The sequence below is a fragment of the Eurypyga helias genome, unplaced genomic scaffold, assembly GCF_000690775.1.
Source record: "Eurypyga helias isolate BGI_N326 unplaced genomic scaffold, ASM69077v1 scaffold31581, whole genome shotgun sequence".
NCBI lineage: Eukaryota > Metazoa > Chordata > Aves > Eurypygiformes > Eurypygidae > Eurypyga > Eurypyga helias.
In genome coordinates, this window is record NW_010233256.1 from 22,530 (window position 1) to 42,568 (window position 20,039).

General features: G+C 49.6%; 1 protein-coding gene across 1 annotated transcript in view; it reads right to left on the reverse strand.

Moving 5' to 3' along the window:
* KIZ (kizuna centrosomal protein) overlaps positions 1-16,650 on the reverse strand; it is a 35,325-nt gene extending 18,675 nt beyond the window's left edge. Inside the window, exons 1-7 of the mRNA XM_010161689.1 lie at positions 16,622-16,650; positions 15,239-15,395; positions 11,606-11,698; positions 7,553-7,916; positions 5,580-5,830; positions 1,991-2,145; positions 762-914 (exon numbers count right to left, since the gene is read on the reverse strand). Of these exons, the coding sequence (XP_010159991.1) occupies positions 762-914; positions 1,991-2,145; positions 5,580-5,830; positions 7,553-7,916; positions 11,606-11,698; positions 15,239-15,395; positions 16,622-16,650 (1,202 nt within the window). The remainder of the gene's footprint in view (positions 1-761; positions 915-1,990; positions 2,146-5,579; positions 5,831-7,552; positions 7,917-11,605; positions 11,699-15,238; positions 15,396-16,621) is intronic.
* Between the last annotated feature and the right edge of the window lie 3,389 nt (positions 16,651-20,039).

Here is a 20,039-nt window from a genome sequence, read left to right on the forward strand (position 1 = left end):
CCAATTAACTCCACGAGTGTTTGTCCCTAAGAAACCATTCAGGAAGTACAAGAAGGTATTAGCGCCTGGAGGCGTATCAGCCTCACGAGGAGGACCAGGTATAGTTAAATAGACCATTCTTCAGCACGCCAAGTGCCCCGATCCCACTAACACTTGAGCATTGCTGAGCCTGTAGCAGGGAGGAAGGTCTAGACAGAAGCTAAGTAAGGAAGAATGGAAATTGTTTTCATTACTGTATTAAAGAGATCTACAGAAAAAAATCAATTCTCACTTGTCCTTGTGGCACACGCACAGGAAAGAAAAGCCCATTTTGAATAAGGGCGGTTTATTGTTTATAAAGGCTATATGCATCTTCTGCCTCACAGAAAAACGATTTGCTTCTCAAAATGACATTCCCCATCCTGATACTCCTGTTGAGGATCACGGAAATTACCGGCTAAGAGGTCTCTGAAGTTAATACGCTTCCTTCCCTGCGGGGGGTGGGAGATGCTGCAGACTCAGCAAGGAGGGGGCACCCAGCATGAGCACTGCCCAGCGGAATGAGATTCCCCCTCAGTGAACGAGAGGGAAAATAAACGAATTTGCTTAACGCCCTCGTTTCGAGTCACACGACTGCTGCCAAGATCAGCCCTCCCATGTCTTTATCTTCCAGCGCCACCGGAGGTCTGGCCCCAGGTCTGCTTTCTCCACCCCAGGGCTGCAGAGCGGACTTGGGCAGGGAAGACAAGAACGTTAATCACTCCTACACGTGAGCTTTGTACCTTTGATAGCTGGTTCCCTCCCTCTCCGCCACTCTGCCTTCGGCATCGAGCATTTTCTCGGGCAGGAGGCATCCGTTCGGCGCGCTCTGATGAAGGACGACTGCTTCGCATACCTCAAGGTTTTCTTTCAGAGTGCCGGCCCCATCACAAAAGCTACAAAATAAAGCAAGTGTTACATGCCACATTTATCTAAAGCCCAGACAGCCAGCAGTTTGGAGAGAGCGTCTGTGACCCTTCTGGCTAATGGGATAACTGCTGGGACAGCCCAGAGGGACTCTCATCTAGGATGTTCCCTGTGAGAGACTCAGCACAGGACAGGTTTAACCTCACACCGTTGCTTTTTGACACAGAGCGAGGAACATGCACACACGCGCCCGGGGAAACTGCTGACCAAGATGTCAGGCAGCCCCAGCCAAGCCAGGGCCAAAGCCACCGTGTCCCAGGAACCCATCCCCAGTGGCTGGAAGGGCCAGAGTGGTTCGCAACCCTTGCTCCTAATTCCCCAGAAACCCTCAAAGCACTGAGCGCTTTGGAGAATCCTGGCTTATGGAAACTGACACTTCATTTCAAATAAAACGCAAAGCCATTCCCAGTTCTTGGAATTAAGAGCCCATGCTGTGGAGGGGCAGTGAGGGTGCTCTGCCTCCTGTTTTAACACGTGGGTTTCAGCAATTCCCTTTGCTCTGTTACCTCCAAGAAACTATTTTTCTCATTTGGATTGTCTACCTCAGCAAACCACATCAGTGTTACAGGCTAAGTGGATGCTCTCGTTCTTGGAAATTAAGTATTTGCTTCACCTAAAGGACCTGCAGAGCGAGGCTGCAGAAAGTGCTACACATCAGAAAGTGTTTGTTGGAGAAATTTGGGTGCACGATTGTGAGGGCCATATTTCAGCTCTCCGGTGACATTAACGCAGTGGAAGGGGACAGAGGCCTCTTAGCAACCGGCAGTGTTTGTTTGCAGGAGTCCGTCTGCTCTTCGCACCGGCCATTTGTCACCGCCCAAGCGAGGACCCCCGGCTCACATCTCAATGGGCTCCTGCAAAGCTGCTGGGTAACAGCCTCTCGCCGTCGCTCGCCTGAATTCAGTTCCAAGCGCGTAAACAAAGTTACTCCAAGCGTTATGCTGGACGTGCGGCAGCAGGCAAATGGGAATACGGTGGATGGGGCAGCGCTGCACTCCTCCCCGGCTCCTGCCTGCTCTGTGAGGGCGGCGGGAGCAGCACTGACCTGAGCAGCTCCGCCGCCCCCATCGTCCCCGTGTGCTTGCCCTGGTACAGCCCCTGCCGCCGGGGGCTCGTCCTCACCGCCTGTTCTATCAATTGCAGGGCACAGGAGAGTCCTGCCAGCACCCCGCGGTGCCCGCGGATGGACAGCAAACGGGGCTTGTAGCGACCAGAGTGCGACAAGTAGTTTAAGCGCATTCCCATGGCGGCAGTTGGAAAAATACACACCCTCATCTTAGGCTTTCACAGCAAACAACAGCAAGAAAGACACGTTGCTTGAGCTCTGGAGAAAGGAAAAAAGCACATGAGCAAACAAACCATCCAAAAATCAGCCAGGGCTGAGAGGCTGCACTGGAATGCCATCACCTCCACAACCTAAATGAATCTGGGGTCCCGGCTATGTCCCCCTACCTGTAGGTGGTCACCAGGGAGGGTGTGATGAAGCTGCACCTCTATAATGATGCAAATGAGGACTTAAACACTGAAACAATGCAGCAGGCTAATCCTCGAACTGGGGTGTAAATGGTTATTCCCAGTGGGACACATGGCCAAGGCCAGACCCCCCCAGCACTGCCCCAGCCAGGCCCGGCCCACAGAGCCCCACAGGCAGAAGCACGGTGTATTCTTGCCCGGTAGGTAGAAGCTGGCACGTTTACACAGCCAACCTCAACGCAACAGCACTGCGCACCACACCTCGCACCACCTTTGCCACCGAGTTAAGCTGTGCCCAAAGCCGTTTTTCCTGCTGGACTGTTGGGCAACAGCAAACAATTAAGTGGGAGCTGCTGCACATTTAGCCGAGTTTCCTAGGCATTTAATAAGCAAAACAATGCCAGGGAGATCACATATGCAGTTAAACAGTGCTTTTTCTTTCCCTGTCTAACAAACCCTGTCTAACAAACCCTCTATTTTAGCGGCTGGCTCCTTTCCCATTGTTTTCCTCCCGCTGGGTGGTCCTTCCAGGGTGCCACTCGAGAGGGATACAATAATAAAAAGAGAAGGGGAAGGAAGGGACACCAACATAAAGAAAAACAAAATGTATGACAATCTGCAGCAGGCTACGGATCAGGGGTCAGCAAACAAGAGGTCCTTCTCTTTTACAGGTTGCTTCCTGGAAACAGTCTGATTAAGCTGACAGCTTGAATTATGTGTTACATTTTGTAATGCACAATCCATCTGTGCTAAGTCCTCTTCAATGCAGCTGAAGCAGCACAGGCATAAGCTCTGCCTTTTTCCACCCCCTCAGCACAGGCCTTAAAACAGTCATCATCTTTCTCCACGCTAATTCTCAGAGAACCCTCTCTCCCCCCAACACTCCCCGGGTTTAAGCCCTCAAAGAATGGGCCGGGTGCTGTAAGGAATGGTAAGAGGATACAGAGCCTTTCACCTCGGGGTCAGCAGCTCAGACTGGCAACAAGCAGCTGATACGTGGGGCTATCGGGTGGCTTCACCCAGTGGGAGAGGGATCCGGTGCCCCTACGGCACCACCCCAACAAGGCACAACCCCAGCAGGCTCCCAGGCTGCAGACTCGAGCGGAAAAAACAGCTGCGCCTCCTTCCAACTCCAGCACTTGTGCCAATATCAAACATCACACCAACAGCGTACGAATGGCCACAAAACGACGGGGGGAAATCGGCTCCTCATCCGGATGCCGCAGCAGCGACATGGCTGCACTGGGGAAGCCCAAGCTGCAGGTATTTCTGCCTGAGACTACAGATATGTGTAGTTTTGCATGATTTCAGCACATTTCTTCAGCCAGCATGGGAATTTTCTATGACAAAATACAGACCGAAGGGACAGTGCAAGCCCTGTGATATTATTCCTCTTGTGAACCAGTAGCACAACATATTCAGACCAAAAAGAGTTGTTTTCATGTGGCTTGGGTAACTGGAATTCCTGTACCAACAGCCTAGGAGCTTTCCCCCAAGATTTTCAGCCCACAAATTACCTTGCAAGACTCAAGCATGCAGGCTGAAGCTCACATGCATTGGCAAGACAGACTCGGAGAGGCTGCTCCTCATGGAGACATTTCATGCCTGTCATCTTTTTAACTGTATCTGCGTTTCAATTTTCAGGTAGAACAAATAAACATTTCTACCCTCTCCACAGGAACAGCCAACGGTGGTTATCCCCCTCGCATGGCCTTGAGGAACAGAGGCACAGCTTGGCAAAAGAAGCCTCCATGTCGTGGCCTCGGTCGTGCTCAGGGGATAACGCGGGCAGTGAAACCTTCCGTGTAATTCAGCTGGGCTTTGACAGCAACGGGGAGAGCAGGACAGGTTAAACTCCCAGTGCTCAGCTCTGACTTCTCTAGCAAGAGGCAGGTACTCCCTAAATCCCCTGACAAAGCCTCACCACCAACAGGTGTTGTAGGAAAATAAAACTGAGGGAAAAGCTATTTAGATGTAAATTAGACCATGTTTCCGCAGGGAGCAACAGGCTGATGCAAATGTGCAACGATAAAGTTACAGAGGTGTATATTGATGGCCACCAGTTTCTGCTCAGCTGTCACCTGCTGAGACGCAAACCAATAGTGAAATCCAGACCCAAGAGAACACTAATGGGGGAAGAAAAGGTGCGCGAAGCAGATTAAAAACCTGCAAACAACCAGAACCGCTGGTTTCTTCCACACACTGTCTCTCCCCAGCGTGCAGCCACCACCTCACCTCCCTGCATCCCACCGGCCAGCAGTGCCTGCACATGGTGGGAGATCCAAGGGGAGCAGCACCCCTGGAATACAGTGCACGCCTGCAAAAGGGGCCATCTGTAATGCTTCTATTGTGAGTGGGGCAGGAAAACACTGGTGGGGAGGACACAGAGGACAAGGAAACAGAGGCATGCGGCTAAAGGAGAGTGGGCAGAAAGGTGGCAGCCGTAGGGCACCAAGTTGGGGATCAAAGCAGCAGGTGAAGGATGACATGGAGGGCTGCAGAGGGAACTGGCCGCAAACGGACTTTGGGAAGTAAGGGACGGGAGGTGAAAGTGGGGGGATGCTCCTGCAGTGGTGGGTACGATGAGGTGGGAGTGCAGGAAGACAGCATGGGGCTGTTGTAGCACTGTGAGGGAGCAAAGTCAGCCCTCCCTTGCCTGGGCAAGTGCAGTAGGCCATCTCATAGTTGGCATTTCCCCACCAGGAAGCACTTCCCTGCCTTAATTGGGCACAGCAAAGCCAAAAACCCATCATGGCTGACAGTCTGGCACAGCAGCCGTTGGCAGCAAACCCCTGCTGCTTTCATGTGGTTACAAAGGATAAACCACGTGTCTGCACTGCGCTTTCCGCATTCTCTCTACTATTTCCAAACAAGACACTCAATCTATTTATCTGACTGGAAATTTTAATCCACACAACATGCCACGTAGTGAGTTACAGGTACTATTAAATAAACTTGTTGGCATAAGACTTGTTTACATTTAATAAACACCACGTTTACTTACCTTCTCCAAGCGTGACCTGAAGGAGTTGCCCGAAGACATTTCACCTCTGGCACAGAGGTGGCGAGATCCCAAATAAGCAAGGAGCTTGCCCACCCACATGTGAGGTTTAGTGCCAAGACGTGAAAGTGGTTCCCAGGGAGAGAAAACATGCGAGGACATACCCGTCCGGTGCTGAGCTGAGCGAGGGCTCCTCCAGCACTATGGGAGGGCTTGGCGGTCGCAGTGGGGAGACTTCCGTGGCATGGGCATCCCTGTCCTGCTCCCAGTCGGCTGCTGGTGAGGCTGTTCCCTGTGGCACGTGGGGAGTGCTCGGCGTCACCTCTTTGGGGCTCACGGGGACTAGCAGCTCAGCACTGCTCTCCCAGCTCCCCTCCTTAGTCCACCAGTTACTCAGGCGAGGTTTTGGTGCTGGAAAAAGAAATAATACCAATATAATAATTCCCAAAGCATTAGCAGGATCAAGGAGTACATCCTGGCGTAGAGAATTAAGCCAAGAGTAGCCACGCTGTTTGTGCACCTCCCACTCCACAGGGTTTTCCTGCCCACCACCCCGTGTCCTTCCACGCTCCTCTCGCAAGGGGGAGTCTGGGGAGGCTCCAGCCTCCATGCTCAGGCCTTTCAGCAGCTCCCAGCAGGCAGGACGTAAACCCAGCACTGCTCAAAAACCATCACCAGCAGGAAGACCAGCTACTTTGCTAAAGCATCCCTGGAGGAATGATGAAACAGAAAAGCTGGGAAAAGCCTTTCTTAGAGGAAGAAAGAGCACCTGAAGAGGCTACTACCCTCCATGTTTTTTAAACCCTGCAGAAGAAATACATCTCTGGAGGCTTTTAAACTCCACAAGTGAATTGCCTTCCCTAAACGAGGGGAGTGCAGGGCTGAATCATGCTTCTACAAGGGAAGATACATGCTACTTAACTTCTGGCATTCTGTGCCAAGATAACAGAGCAGCTAGTGCTGTAACCAATCTGTATTGTTACAGAATTCCCCCGTTTTCCATGAATTTCCCCCTGGGTTTGAACTACCCAGCATCCATGCACCTGCTAATGCTGGTTAGCAGGGAGCAGCAGGAGAGGCTGGTGAGTGCTGCTCCGCACCAAGCTGGCAGCGGAGCCCAGCACGTGCTCACTCCTGATGTGGCACAGCCAAGCATCTCCATGGGCTACCATGGAAGGTCAACCTTGGAGCTGGAACGAGCCAGTCCCCTCCATGCATTCCAGCCTGGACCACACAAGCCTGTTCCCTTCGCAGCAGACAGACACGAAAATCCCCCTGGACGCTCCAAGGTGATTACCGTGCCGCCTGACAAAGCTCATTTTGAGTTGGAGCACAACGCAACAGCCCCTATGAAGGCAGAGATACAGCCTTCCAGAAATTAAACGGGGATTTCTTTCCCAGGCACAGCGCTGGCCACCTCAGCCTTCCCCCGTGGGGAGGAAGCAGCTCTGCAGAGCCCAGGGCCAGCCTAAGCCAGGCTGGACCGTCTCCTTCCAGTGCCAGTATGGACAGGACTTTATTAAAACAGAGAAGCGGCAAATGCATCAGATGAAAGAAAATAAGAGGTAAAGAGATTTCTTAGAGAAAGGGAATGGGGAAAAAAAAAAACAAGAAAGAGGATGGCAGAAAAACTCCCAAGAGGAGCATCTGACAGGGATGCCAGCTTCCCTCTCCAATCCTTATGGGAAGGCAGGAGTCTCTGCATTGTTAGGGCTGCCTCTGCTTTCCATCACAAACAGCTCCCTCTCAGCACTTGTTCTGAGGCCTGGAAAACCAGTTTGAGTCAAAAATTGCCACATGAACTGGACAGGCAGGGGAGAGTGTTTCTGCAAGGTCTTCAACTTTAAAACCAAATCTGTGAGCTTGCTTCAAAGTCACCGACCAAGCCACTAAAACAGGAGAGAGCTCATTTTGCCAAGATGATGAGAAATAAAAAAAGGAATGAGGCTGGAACGCAGCCCCTTCAGGGCAACACATCCGATCCCAGGGCCAGAGCATCTCGGCTGGGAGGGTCTGCACCACCTTTCTCAGGAGAGACCCAAAAGAGTGACACCACAGGGGAAACCAGGAGCTGTGAGCATCACCCTGGTTGGGAGGAGGATACCCCAGCACCAGGCACATCCCCTGCTGTACCTGGGATGCTTCCCTGCAGCCCTTCCTCCTCAGGGGTGTCTGGTTTGGGACCAGGTGCTGAGGAGACAAGCCGCTCTGAGCCCTCCTTGCTGGCAGCCAGGTCCCCGTGCCTCACTGCTCCCTCCACCAATGCATCCCTCTCTAGATCAGCACTGCCACTCTCTGGACTGGCTCCTTCGCGGGATGGAGAGAGTGAAGGCAGGTCGGGCACTGAGCAGCTCTCCGTGGGCTGGGGGTGTTCCTGCGTGCCCAAATCTCCAGTGGCTGATGCGTGGCGGCCTATAAAGGTCTTTGCTGGATGATCCAGTCCTCTGGGCAAGGCTTTCCTGGTGCCGATCCCTGTGGGTCTCGCAACCCGTGACAGCTGGAAAACAAAGTGAGGGGGGAGATGGCATGAGGAAACAAACAGGCGGTATGTCACAAATGAGGCTTCTAAAGGATTGCCTAGAGTAAAAATTGTCGCAGTATTTGAGTATCTTCTACTTCAACTGAAGCTCTGTGAGCTGAAACAACCAGTGCCAAAAGCACCCTGCGCCCCAACCCAACTCCAAGGGACTGAAAGAAACTGAGGCCACAAGTTAACCCAATAGTTCCTGTCTGTTACAAACAGGCAGACTTTGAGTATTCGATTCCTGCAAGGCCTGTTAAGGCCCCGGACTGAAGCATGAGGTTTAGCGCTACCCACTGCGAACACCTCGAGATTACGGGCTGCACTGGAGATGTGTGACTGTACAGCCCGTGGTTCAGGTACCGCCGTGCCCTGGAGCTCAGGAGCTCGCTGCTGTGTCTGTGGTACGGCCGGCCTTCCGGAAGCCCAGCAACCTCTTCCTGCTGCATCGTCTTCCCTTGGAAGGCAGCGGGATAAGGGAAGGTCCCCAGAGAGTTTGACACGTACATCTACCATCACTTGTCCACGTATCCAGCTTTGCTCACAGCACGTCAACAAGGGAAATGACGCAAAACCCACTTTATTCACTGTCTCCCTTCGGCTCTTTCCCAACTCTTAAAATCCTGCTAAAGAGGAAGAACGTGGGTGAAATCGTGTTTTCCACAAGGCATCATTGGGCACCCAGCAGAAATGTTTTAAATAGCGCTTTGCTCCAAGAACCACTGAACTTGCATAAAACCAGGCGCAACAGTCTAACCGCTCCGCTGCTAAACCCCAGTGTTTCCATCCTTGCTGCCTTCTCTTTGTAAGCCTCCTCAGTCAGAACAATTTCAGAGGAGGGGCTACTGCCACCACTACTACTCAGAGGTCACCGCCAGTTTATGCAAAGCCCAAATTAGCTATCGTAATGCCATTGTTCCTACTAAGCAGGGCTTACTTCTCAGCCACGAACCGCAGCGGGACAATTTACAGTCACCTCCACACCCCTCTCCTCTCTTTCACTGCCTGACCTCTTCCTACCATACAAAGTCAGCTGCCAAGCCCAGCTGAAAAGGAACAAAGGCATCTTGTCTAGCCTGTGACCCAGTTTCATTAAAAAAGCTCAAATTCCACATAACGAGAAGCAGAACAAAAAAGCCATGAAGTTATTTTAAGGAGGAGGAAAGGTTTGCTACTCAGATTAAGTTCACAGCTTATTCCATCACCGTTGCTCTCAGGTTCCTCCTAATTACTTTTTGGGCCTTGGATTTGCTGCTTTCAAACGTGCATCCAGCAAGTACTTCCCAGATTCAGCAGCTCCTAGGTGTAGCGTTCCAAAACAAATGCAACTCAAACAGGTACAAGTGCTTGGCAGTGTCGCAGCAGACACGCATCTCTTCCAAGCTCCTCCGACTGCAGAAAAACATCATCTCTTTGTACCTGCAAAGCTCACGTGTGACAGGTAACGTTGGCTTAGGCACTGGTTTTACCACCAAAAGCAAACCAGTAACACCGTGTGGGTGACCTACCGAAACCAGCCGAGGAGGACCCCCACTTCGACTCGAGCCCTGGCCTTCTGGAGCCCAGTGTAACAGCATCCCGGTGCTACAAGTCCTTTCCCTGGAGAATCATGGCTTTTCTAGACAATCACTGTTTGGGGACACTGATTTCTGAGCTTAAGGACTCCCTGCAAACTGGGAGTCCAACAGGGTGCATATCCCATGGCTCAGAGCACCAGATCCTCACACTAGTGAGGAGTTAGGGGCATTGGGATACCAGATACCTCCAGAAGATTGGTTCTGTGACTGTCCTGTTTGGTCTCCAAGATGCGTCGCTGACCTGGTTATCACGCGATCACTGGCATCCTGACTGACCTGAAGGAAACCACTACGGTACCAGTGCTGGTAAAGAAAACCAGTCCCAAGCCCTAACAGCTTGCTTCTGGGATGTACCTCCCTGCTAACCACACGTGCTCACCATGACGGACTTGGCGACACCATGCCAACAGCAAACGCCCATATTCTGGATTTTAAGTGAGGTGAAGGTGTTGTGAAACAGAGACAATCGGTCCAAAAATAAATGGGGTTAGAGCAAGATCTAAGACACAGCACATCCTTTTGCCATATCTGTTTAGCTGAAGTTACCTTGGTATTTAGGGAGGGAGACAGGAAAGAGAAAGAAGGGGACAGAGGAGGAAGGAGCCCGCACCCAAGCCATTAACTATAACCCAACAAAAATGATATATTTGGGTACGCACCAAGCTCTTGCACTGCCCAAAGCCTGCTGGTGGTTTTTAAAAGCCCAAGTCACACCATGAGCCTCTGATGTTCTCCTATTTACCTAAACTTTTCCATAGGTTAGAAACCTCATCCCTACACCGACTGCTTTTAACTGGAGACTCCGGCATCTGAAAGCCAACTCACCTCACGCATGTCTGAATTAGACATGTAATTCGCAAACTGCCAGAGGCCTGCTTCTATAGGTCAAGGTTGCTCGGGTTCATTGCTTTGTATGTTACAGTTTAAAGAATGCTCTAAATTCAAGGTTTTTAACTTTTTAATCTATGGGGAAAACTTCCTATAAACTCAGATTAACGCCTGCTAATGCACTGAAGAAAGAAACCCGAAAACCTTCCTCCCACTATAAAAACAAAATAGTGTGGCCTCTGTTTCTTTTCTGATAAGAGTCTTAAATACCCAACATTTAACTGCATAATAACATTTACTGGCAGGCAGGCAGCCTGCTTAGCAGATGTAGAAAGCAGGTAAAAGGAGAAGAAGTTAATTTCTTGGCTGAATGATTCCATCGGTAGCTATAGGGCAAACTAGAAAGTCTTTCAGTAAAGTAGCAGTTGATTCTTCTATCAATCTGCAGCACACATACTCTTCCAAGGAATGCATTAAATATGAAAATCATATCCCGTTATCATCTGTTCCCAGCTTTCAGCCCAGTAAGCTTCCCTTAATGAATGCTGTAGCCTAAGGGACAAGCACGCTGTTGGCTCCTCTGAATAACGGAGCGAGGCGGCCGGCCGGGCTCATTACAATATCGGCAGGCTGAGGGGGTTTCACACATAGTCACAAGTGACTACTCTTGCCAGCACGCTCCAAGTTATTACAAGATGTTTTTAGACATTTCATCTGAAAGAGCTTTACTGCTTTTAGTGAAGAAAACAGCTATGGTCTTGAACTGTATCATTTATATGGAGATAGGAGGAGGGATTAGGAGCCTGCATTACTGCAGATATACAGCAGAATACATTGAAGTATTCCTTGGCAGTCTTTTTGTCTGTTACTTGGATGCGCAATCTTGTTGCTTCTTCTGAGAAAGAGGTCAAAACGCACAAAATTAGAAACACAGCGTACGAAGCGGCTGCGGCAGTTTTACAAACACCGCTCAGTAACAGCATTCCCTCCTCCATCAAGACCGTTTTCACACAATTCAGCACAGGAACTGCAAAAACCAGCACGAAGATGACCACAAACGGAGTTCTCCCTGCTTTTTAATCCCAGTGCTGCAGTTGAAACAACCGCACGTTTTGCCAAGGTTATGCTACTTCACTCAGGCACTAAACCATGTCTCACACCACAAGGAAAACCCCCACACAGCGGCTGCCTCCTCGCACGGCGGCTGGGAGGGAAGTGTGTCAGCGTAACGAAACACCCCCCCCACCTCCTTCCAGTTACCTGCTCAGCGTGTTCTTCAGCCTTGGCACCTTCTGCTGACACGTTACGCTCTTGAGGGGATAACACGCTTCTCATTTCTCTTCTGTACCACGCCTAAATGTGAACAAACCCATTACGTAAAATTGAAAGCCAGAACCGCCCCCCCCAAATCTACCATAACTGTGCACATGGTGCACTTTTAAACGTAACATCCCAGCAGCATTTTTCACTTGGGCAGTACTTAAGAAGCCAGACATCCCTTCCTCTCCTCATTTCTCTGCTCCCCTGAACAAACGCCGCGTTTGTATGGGTTTTTAACACACGTGCACATAATTCAGCAACCTGCAAACCACAACCACCTGTTGCCTCAAGTTTATTTCATCCCGACTCATATTCGTAACACCAAATCATTTCCGCTGCCCCCAGCCGAGGAAAGGAGCTGCAGAACGTGCTTTAGGGACGTCACCTCCTGACTTGCTGAGCTAGCGGAAGGAAAAATATACGGCAGATGTTACCAAGAGCAGCCCAGCACGAAAGGCAACTCACTGCCACGTTACCGAAATGACGCACACGCCGTCCTCACCTCCGCCACGGCGTTTAACTGACCAAACGTAACGCACCCCTCGCGGGGCTACTGCTTAAAAGCCACCCGCCCGCAACGCCTCTAATCCTGTTGGGAACTGTAAACCCCAGCAAGTTACAGCGGGCCTGACTGAAAGCACTGCAGCACCTATTCTGTGTCAGGGAACACAGCCCTGAACCAGTTAACTTGGCCAGCCCCACGCTTCGCCCCAGTGGGGCACTCAGCGCTTCCCAGGTAACAGGAGCTGCTCCTGAAGTGCCAAACGACATTTTAAAGGGGAAAAAAAAAACCCAAACCCAAACAAGTAACTGCACGAGAACTGAAGTTGCTCAAAATAGAGTCAAATGTAACAGGCGGGTGTTCCTGAAAGCTCAAGTCAATTTACTTGTATTTCCAAAAATTCCTGCACCAACGCAGACACAGCAGCACAGGGAAAATAAGTGAATTTCTGAGAAACAAAAGTTTTGTCAGCTACAGCCATGTAATAAATTGCACATATAGTTACGATAAAGGACTCCTAATGGGCGTTCCCTATGAAAAACCCCAAAATAGCAGTAATTTCTTCCTGCGTGCTTCCACGCTAGATTAAACAATCACACGCTCGGCAATTCTTCTGCCATCCACACCAAGGGGCTGTTCGTAGCTGAACTGCAGAGGGTGCATAATCCGTGCTTTGGCAGCTCAGGAAAACAAAGTCCAACCTGGCAAAAATAAAATGGATGGAGTGGAAACATCAAGATGGGAGCAACGGAGGAAAACCTGGCACCCAGATGAACCCACAGCACGATTGCAACTGGCACCAGTATAACACCTACCACTGCTCCAACTGGTGGGCACTGGGGTTGCTCAGAAAAATAAGAGGGGAAGCCCAGCATGGCTTCATACCCCCTGGTCCTGCTCTGCTTTACGTTACCCTGAGGGACAGCCCGTAAAGCGCAGCTGGAGCAAGGGAAAGATGCCCTGTGGCTGTCACTGGAGCAGAGGGGCTTCAGGGAATTGCCAGGCAGTAGCTGGGCTGTAGTGGCACGAGGAATTTATCAACATGGGCTTGCAACCGCAGGACACTGGCTGGCCCTGTGCTCTGTTTGGATGGGGATTGACTGCCACCGGTCGCTGCTGCTCAGCCACAAAAGGTGAGGTCTTGAGTGAAACCAAAGACAACCGGCTTACAACCAATGAATTTGGGGGGGAGGGGATGGGGTGGGGTGTTGTGTTGTTTGTAGCCAAGGTACAAAGTGAGTGCAAAGCTGTAAATCACTCCGCAACACCCACCCCGGTGTTCTTAAGCAAACAGCAAGACAATGTGTTAATAACACAATTCCAAAGCCCTCAAAGGCTGGCTGAGCAAATAGCAAGACAATGTGTTAATAACACGATTCCAAAGCCCTCAAAGGCTGGCTGTTTCTTATAGCAGCCAATGAAACTGGAAGTACTTCAGTCAGGAGGTACAATATAAACCATCCCATCTATCATGTTACCTTAAATATAGATCAAGATTGTTGCAAACTAAGACATGCAGCAATCCCTTCATTAGTACAGAAGAGTTTCACCTTTCTGCACTAATGAAAGAGCAACACTAACTAACTCCTCACGCTACAAACAGCATTGCTGATGGATAACCAACTGTAAGGGAAAGACTGAAGCCATTTACCCCAGCAGGGCTAAACAGGAACAGCAGAAAGTCAGTTCACATTTGCAGCAGAGGGTCTGAAAAACTGGAATATTAAGAGAAGCATCAAGTTTCACCTCAGCACGAAACGAAGCCACAGTAATTGAGACCTGGTGGTAACTGAACTTTGCATCTCAACACAAATACGACAAATGGATTTTTACTTCCACAACTTCTGTCTTTTCTCCCACACTCCCTCAAGATCTTAAGGCACAATGACCACACACCAGAGGTATAGAAATCCCCATCCCGTGACCAGTTCGACCTATCGTGGCAAGAGAGCCCCCAGTAAGGGCCTGCCAGGACGCAGATGCTTTTCTCCACAAAGCAAACGTCAGGCTGACTTCTGACAGCTGTTTCCACATGGAGAATTGCAGACCACAACAGCCAAAACAGGCAGAGCAAAGAGCAGAGGGTGGCTCACGCAGCTGCTCAACGGCCACTTTCATCTGTCCTCCTCACAGCTTTTACTCCCTCTTTTAAACTACAACTACATGTGTTTTCTACCTGTTGTGGTGATTTTTAAGAAATCAACCCTTCAAAACCAGAAGGGGCACATATTGGCTTGACACTCTCCTTCACACACATAATACATCCCCACACGAGCTCTCAAACCGCTGACAGCGAGGTCAGTAGTAACCCCTTCGCAAATGCAGACCTCGGAGCCGACCGCCGTCGAGGCCGTGAGCGAAGAAAGGAGAAGCAGCACGTCCATGGGTGTCTCGGACAGCAAAGGCACTACCAAGACAGCCAGAAGCGTGTTCCATCAGGTATCGGCTTCTAACGTAGGCATTTGGTGCTACTGCGCTCCCGCTGCCTCCGTCACAAGGCCAGCTGCAGTGAAACGCGACTTGGGCTTTGCTTGACTAGCCCGGAGGGGGAGTTCAAAGCTTCCACCTCTTAGGGCAGCTGGATCCAGTCTCCAAGCACATGCAGAAACGGTACCAAGAGCAAAGGCCCGAGCGATGCGATGCTGGAGGAAGTAGTTCTTTCCACTTCTCACCATTCAAGCATTGCTACTCTACTACGCGACAGTCACCCAAGGGGACCCCACTGAGCTCGGCCTGAGCCCAGATGGCTCAACCTGCTCCAACAGAGGGTACGTACTCTCACACTTCCTCTGCTGCTGAAGGCAAAGCAATAAGCAGGGCCTGACTGTGCCTATTTGGGGTGTTCCCACCCACAAAATTAGAAATACACCCCTGAAACAGCTTCCATGAAAAACACGTGGGTAGTTTTAAGTAATAAGACTTCCAGTTCAACCATTACCACTGCACGCACTCCAAAATACTCACTGGGGTTTCACTGCACCTGAAGCCTTGGCACACATACCGCTCACACAAACCTGGGTTAACAACCCTGTAAGAACAGTGAACGCTAACAAAGTCTTATAGAAAGTTACTTCCATCTTCTGAATCATAGCGGAGCTTGAAGTCCTCATATGAGCTTCAAATCGATCGAATTCCCTCAGAAACATCTGGTTTCGCAGAAAAGCTCCTTTTTGTCGCTCACCGATCTCTTCCAAGTATTTTTTCAGCTTCATGTATTTTAGTTTCATTCTGCAGGGGAAAATGAAGCGGTACTTAAAGAGTGTGAAATTAAACCACCCCCCACACCAATCACAACCGCTTTGCTTCAGGCACGTACACACAAACACCTCCGCAGGACCTGCCCCCGTCCCCCCAAGAGGGGACGTTCCTCTGCACAACAGTACACAGCTACACTATCCAGCTGCTACGGTGTCTGCCACGCAACGCCGGCTTTAAACCGGGGGGTTGGCATTCAAAGGGGCAGCACGCCCCAAGCCTTTCGGTTTTGTGCCAGCACCGGCTGCTATGCGGCCGTATGGCAAATTAGGCCAAGAGCAACCCAGCTGAAAATCAACCCAAAGCAGTTTCCCACCCACCCAAAACACGGATTGACTTCCAGCCTGACCCAGTTCCTTATCTGATTGTGGGGCAGCCACACAAGCTGTAGCACCAGCAAGGGGAAAGCGAGAACCAGGAGCAGTCGGGAGCATCTTTTGGTCTCCATCTGCCTACAGGTCTACTTCGGTCAGCTGGGAAATTGCAACCGCAGTCCCCGACAGTGCCAGTGTTTTCAGAGAAACATCAGCAGGGTTAGAATAGATCAAATACAAACAGAAAACAAAGCACATGTGATGTTTCCCCACCTATTCAGGCTTTTCTTCCTTTAATTTACATCATTTTTTTCAAACCTACAGTGGCAGCCAGCCCTCGGTCCCTTGAGCCAGGGCAGAGCAGACACCGCTGAGCTTCACGAGACACTGCTGAGGAAGGAACAGGGGGTGAGGTTTTTCGGTCCCTTTTGTTGTTGGGGTTTGTTGTCTAGTTTTTTGGGGGTTTGTGGGGTTGGTTTTAATTTGTTTTACAGACTGTATAATGCACTAAGTGTGCAGAAACAATCCAGGGAGCAGGACCAGAGCCTACAATGCCCACTAGGGCTCCCTAAAACTTCAGACTTGAAGACCCTTGGACTTTCCAGCATGCACTGTGCTACAGTGGTTTCATACACGTTCCATAAAACCAACTTGAATGTTAGTTATCACTGACCAATAAAACTTTTGTATTAATACAATAAGTTCATTATGTTATTGCTGAAGTTACTCAATAAAAGCAACACAAATCTTATGTTATAATTAACATATAAACACAATTATTTTGTTTCCACAAACCTTCAGATAACATTCTAAAAGCATCCCATGATACCTGAGCCTTTGTCACTACAATAAAACAACCTATAAGAAGCTTCCAAGCAGGCTTACAGGTACGCATCGGACTTCCTGTATTCCATCAGTTTTCGTTCCAACTCCAGCCTCTTGGCTTCACTGGAACAAAACAAAAAACGTACAGTAAGATAAGATTATTCCACAATTTAAATTCTCAAAATGCAAGAAATAAAGTGTTTTACAGAGCATAACCTTTACAGATTGATCTGCCAGCCAAGCTTGGCATAAAACACCCCAACCTCACAGCTTTTAATTCTCTCGGTTCCTCAATGGAACCAGAGCCACATTGCTTTCGAGGGAAAAGATGCCTCAACACGTATATACCCACACAAGAGGCAGTAAAACAGCCAGACCTGCCCAGCTGAGGTTGCTGTTTCCAGTCCTCCTCCCGCAGCCTGGGGAACGCTCCAAACCCCCAGACTGGCAGGTCATGAGCTCATCTCTCTCTCCCTTCCCCGCTCCAAGCCACCGAGCAGACCACTGCCAACACAGGCAGAGCTAAACTTGTTCAAACGGACAGTCCCCAGAGCTTCCCATGGGGGTGGATCACCACGTTGCAACAGCTCTCCAAAATAACCCAACTCTTACAGACCGGATGTGCCATCCAAGTGTTCTGGTTCACAATCTGTATTTAAGATAAAGTACCTATTTCACACGTAATGCGCTACAGCCAAGTACATCTTAGGGGTATATTCCAGCACCGCCTGACAGAATTTAAAGGGCAATAGGTATGAGTAAACATCCAAACTATTTATGGTCATGAAAGGTTTTTGGGGCTGCCCATACCTGCCAAGAGCACTGCCAGGGTACAGGCCAGAGGGGATGACCTGACTGCCCAAGAACAATCCCAGCAGCTCACCTGCAATCTACAGCCAAGAGAATCGGTTTCCAGGAAGAGAAAAGGGTAAAGCTGGTGTTATTTAATAATTACAAATTGCATCTGAAGATGAGCAACCAGCCCACAAGCAAAAAAACAGTGACACAGGCAGACAGACGGGACTGCACGCAGTCACACGGCTAGGCGTGCTTATCTGCGTACACCCCCCGGAACACATCCATGCCACAGCCACACGCGTCTGCCTCCTCACAGTTGCCCCGCACAGAGGGAAGCGAAGGAAAAAAAAAATCCTTTCTGATTCTTAGTCTGAGATCAAGGCATCCATTTACCCATCTGATCCTGCCACCGTCTGAAACAAGATTAGGTTTTCGTGTCATGTATGCAATTTAAAAGCCACGCTTCATCTGGGATCTCATCCTTTCAATTTCCTTTTACATGACGGACAGCTAAGCAAAAGCAGATTTCAAGATCTTGTTTTTACACTTCTAGAAGTAATTTTCATGACTCAATGAAGAACACTGATATCCTGATGGATGTAAAAGCCAGTGGATGCAAACAGCCATTGGCTCCAGTCCTATTTCTTATTCTCCGACACCACATTCCTTGGCCCTGACAGGCCGTTTCCTTCCTGCCGGCGTGGTTTCCCAGTATCCCATCCGTTAGCCTGTTACAGCTATTTAGACAGCACGGGAATATACAACTAAGCTCATGAAGAACACTGATATCCTGATGGATGTAAAAGCCAGTGGATGCAAACAGCCATTGGCTCCAGTCCTATTTCTTATTCTCCGACACCACATTCCTTGGCCCTGACAGGCCGTTTCCTTCCTGCCGGCGTGGTTTCCCAGTATCCCATCCGTTAGCCTGTTACAGCTATTTAGACAGCACGGGAATATACAACTAAGCTCTTCCGATAAAACAAATCAGGTAGGAGCCTCTCAGTGTTTGAGTATCACGGCTACAGATGCCGTAACTGGCTACTGCACAGCTCGTGGTGTCTCACAGTGCGGCTCTGGCCAAGCAGCGAATTAGAGGAAATCGGGACTCTACCTGCAGATTCGTTTGCCCAGGCTCTGGCACGTTTCTGTGTGTCAGCGACAGGAGTGAAGCTCAAATCAGCACACAGATCATTCTGCCCATTCTACTGCATCACCACCTCTTTCTTTTCCTCACATGAAAAAATAGTGCTTGTCCTGAATATTTCATTTGTTTAACCTACTTGTGAGGTTAAAACAGTACAAAGTTATCAACTTTTTCCTTAAATGGGCAAAAATCACATACTTCCAAACTTTAGGGATCCAGGTGGCTAATTTTCAAACCACCTTGAATCTTCCGTCTACAGAGTGTGGAGTTTGGGATTTGAGGGCAGAATTCAATTCCCTGCTTGGCCACAAGCTCTCTCTAGTCTCTGGCATTGATCCATAGCGATATTTGATCCTTCACTTTCCATTTAAACCAGCAGGGTTAAGATGCCTCAGTATTTTTTGAGATACCAGGCCTTTGTGCTTCAGCTCTGCATCCACAATATAGGAATAACAGGACCACTGTCATAATACCCCGTTGGGATAAGCACATGGAAATCTGTGCAGTGCTTGGGCGCAAAGAAACGTCGTTTTACAGTTGGTTTTCTACACCAACCTGATGTTAAATTAAGTGTCGAGCACTGAGCCGCATCCACCTTACTAGCCTGGAGCCTGCTCAAGCCTTAGCCAGCTACACTGGTCCCCGGCTGGGTTAGAAGGGCCTGTTCAGCACCACTTCTACACACAGCCAATACCAGCAGGTATTTCTGATGCTCATCATCCTACCTGGCTTACACTCCTTGTCCAGGGCATCTCAGCTGTTGTACACCCTTACTGCAAATCACTCTCAGAGCCAAGCATCTGGCCTTGCTGCCCGAGAAGTGAAGCTAATTGCAAAGTTAGTCACAGTGTTAAGTACAGCACTTAACGATATAATTCATTTACTTCATTGCCTACACACTCCAACACTGCCTCTCTCACTAGCACCCGCTGAGGATTAAGTGCTGAGTAACCACAGCATGGTCAGGTCAGCATAAAACACAGAAGGCAAACTCTCTGCCCCATTTCACTCATCTCAAATGCTTTAAACCCAATTCTCTGTCGTTTTGCGCAACACAGACACCACTGACCTCCTACAGAGACCTCTGCACGCAGTGGGTTTTATGTTTAGACTGGACAAAGCACCAGCAGCAGGAAATAACACGGCCAGTAAAGCCTAACATGCAATTTAGAGAACAGTTACGGGGTTTTTGCAAAAGTCTCAGGGCAGTCCATGCTATTTGCTAGCTGGTGGCTCATTTCAAATGCTTTAGAACCTGGCTATTTACAGAAAAAATGAAATTTATGAGAACAAGGGGAAAAGAAACATTCATGAGAAGTCCCTTCTAACTCAGCAAGTCAGATGGGGCCGTAACCAAGCTGCAGCCCCTCACCACACCGTCTTCGTCACGTACGGCTTGTTAGCAGCAGCCCACTGTTCGCTTAAGCACAACTGCAAACTGAAAGCAGGACTGCAGTCAGGAGCAGAGCAGCTGCCAGGTACCCCAGGGGTCTTAGAACAGGCAACTGGAAATGAGATCAGTGCAGAATTCCA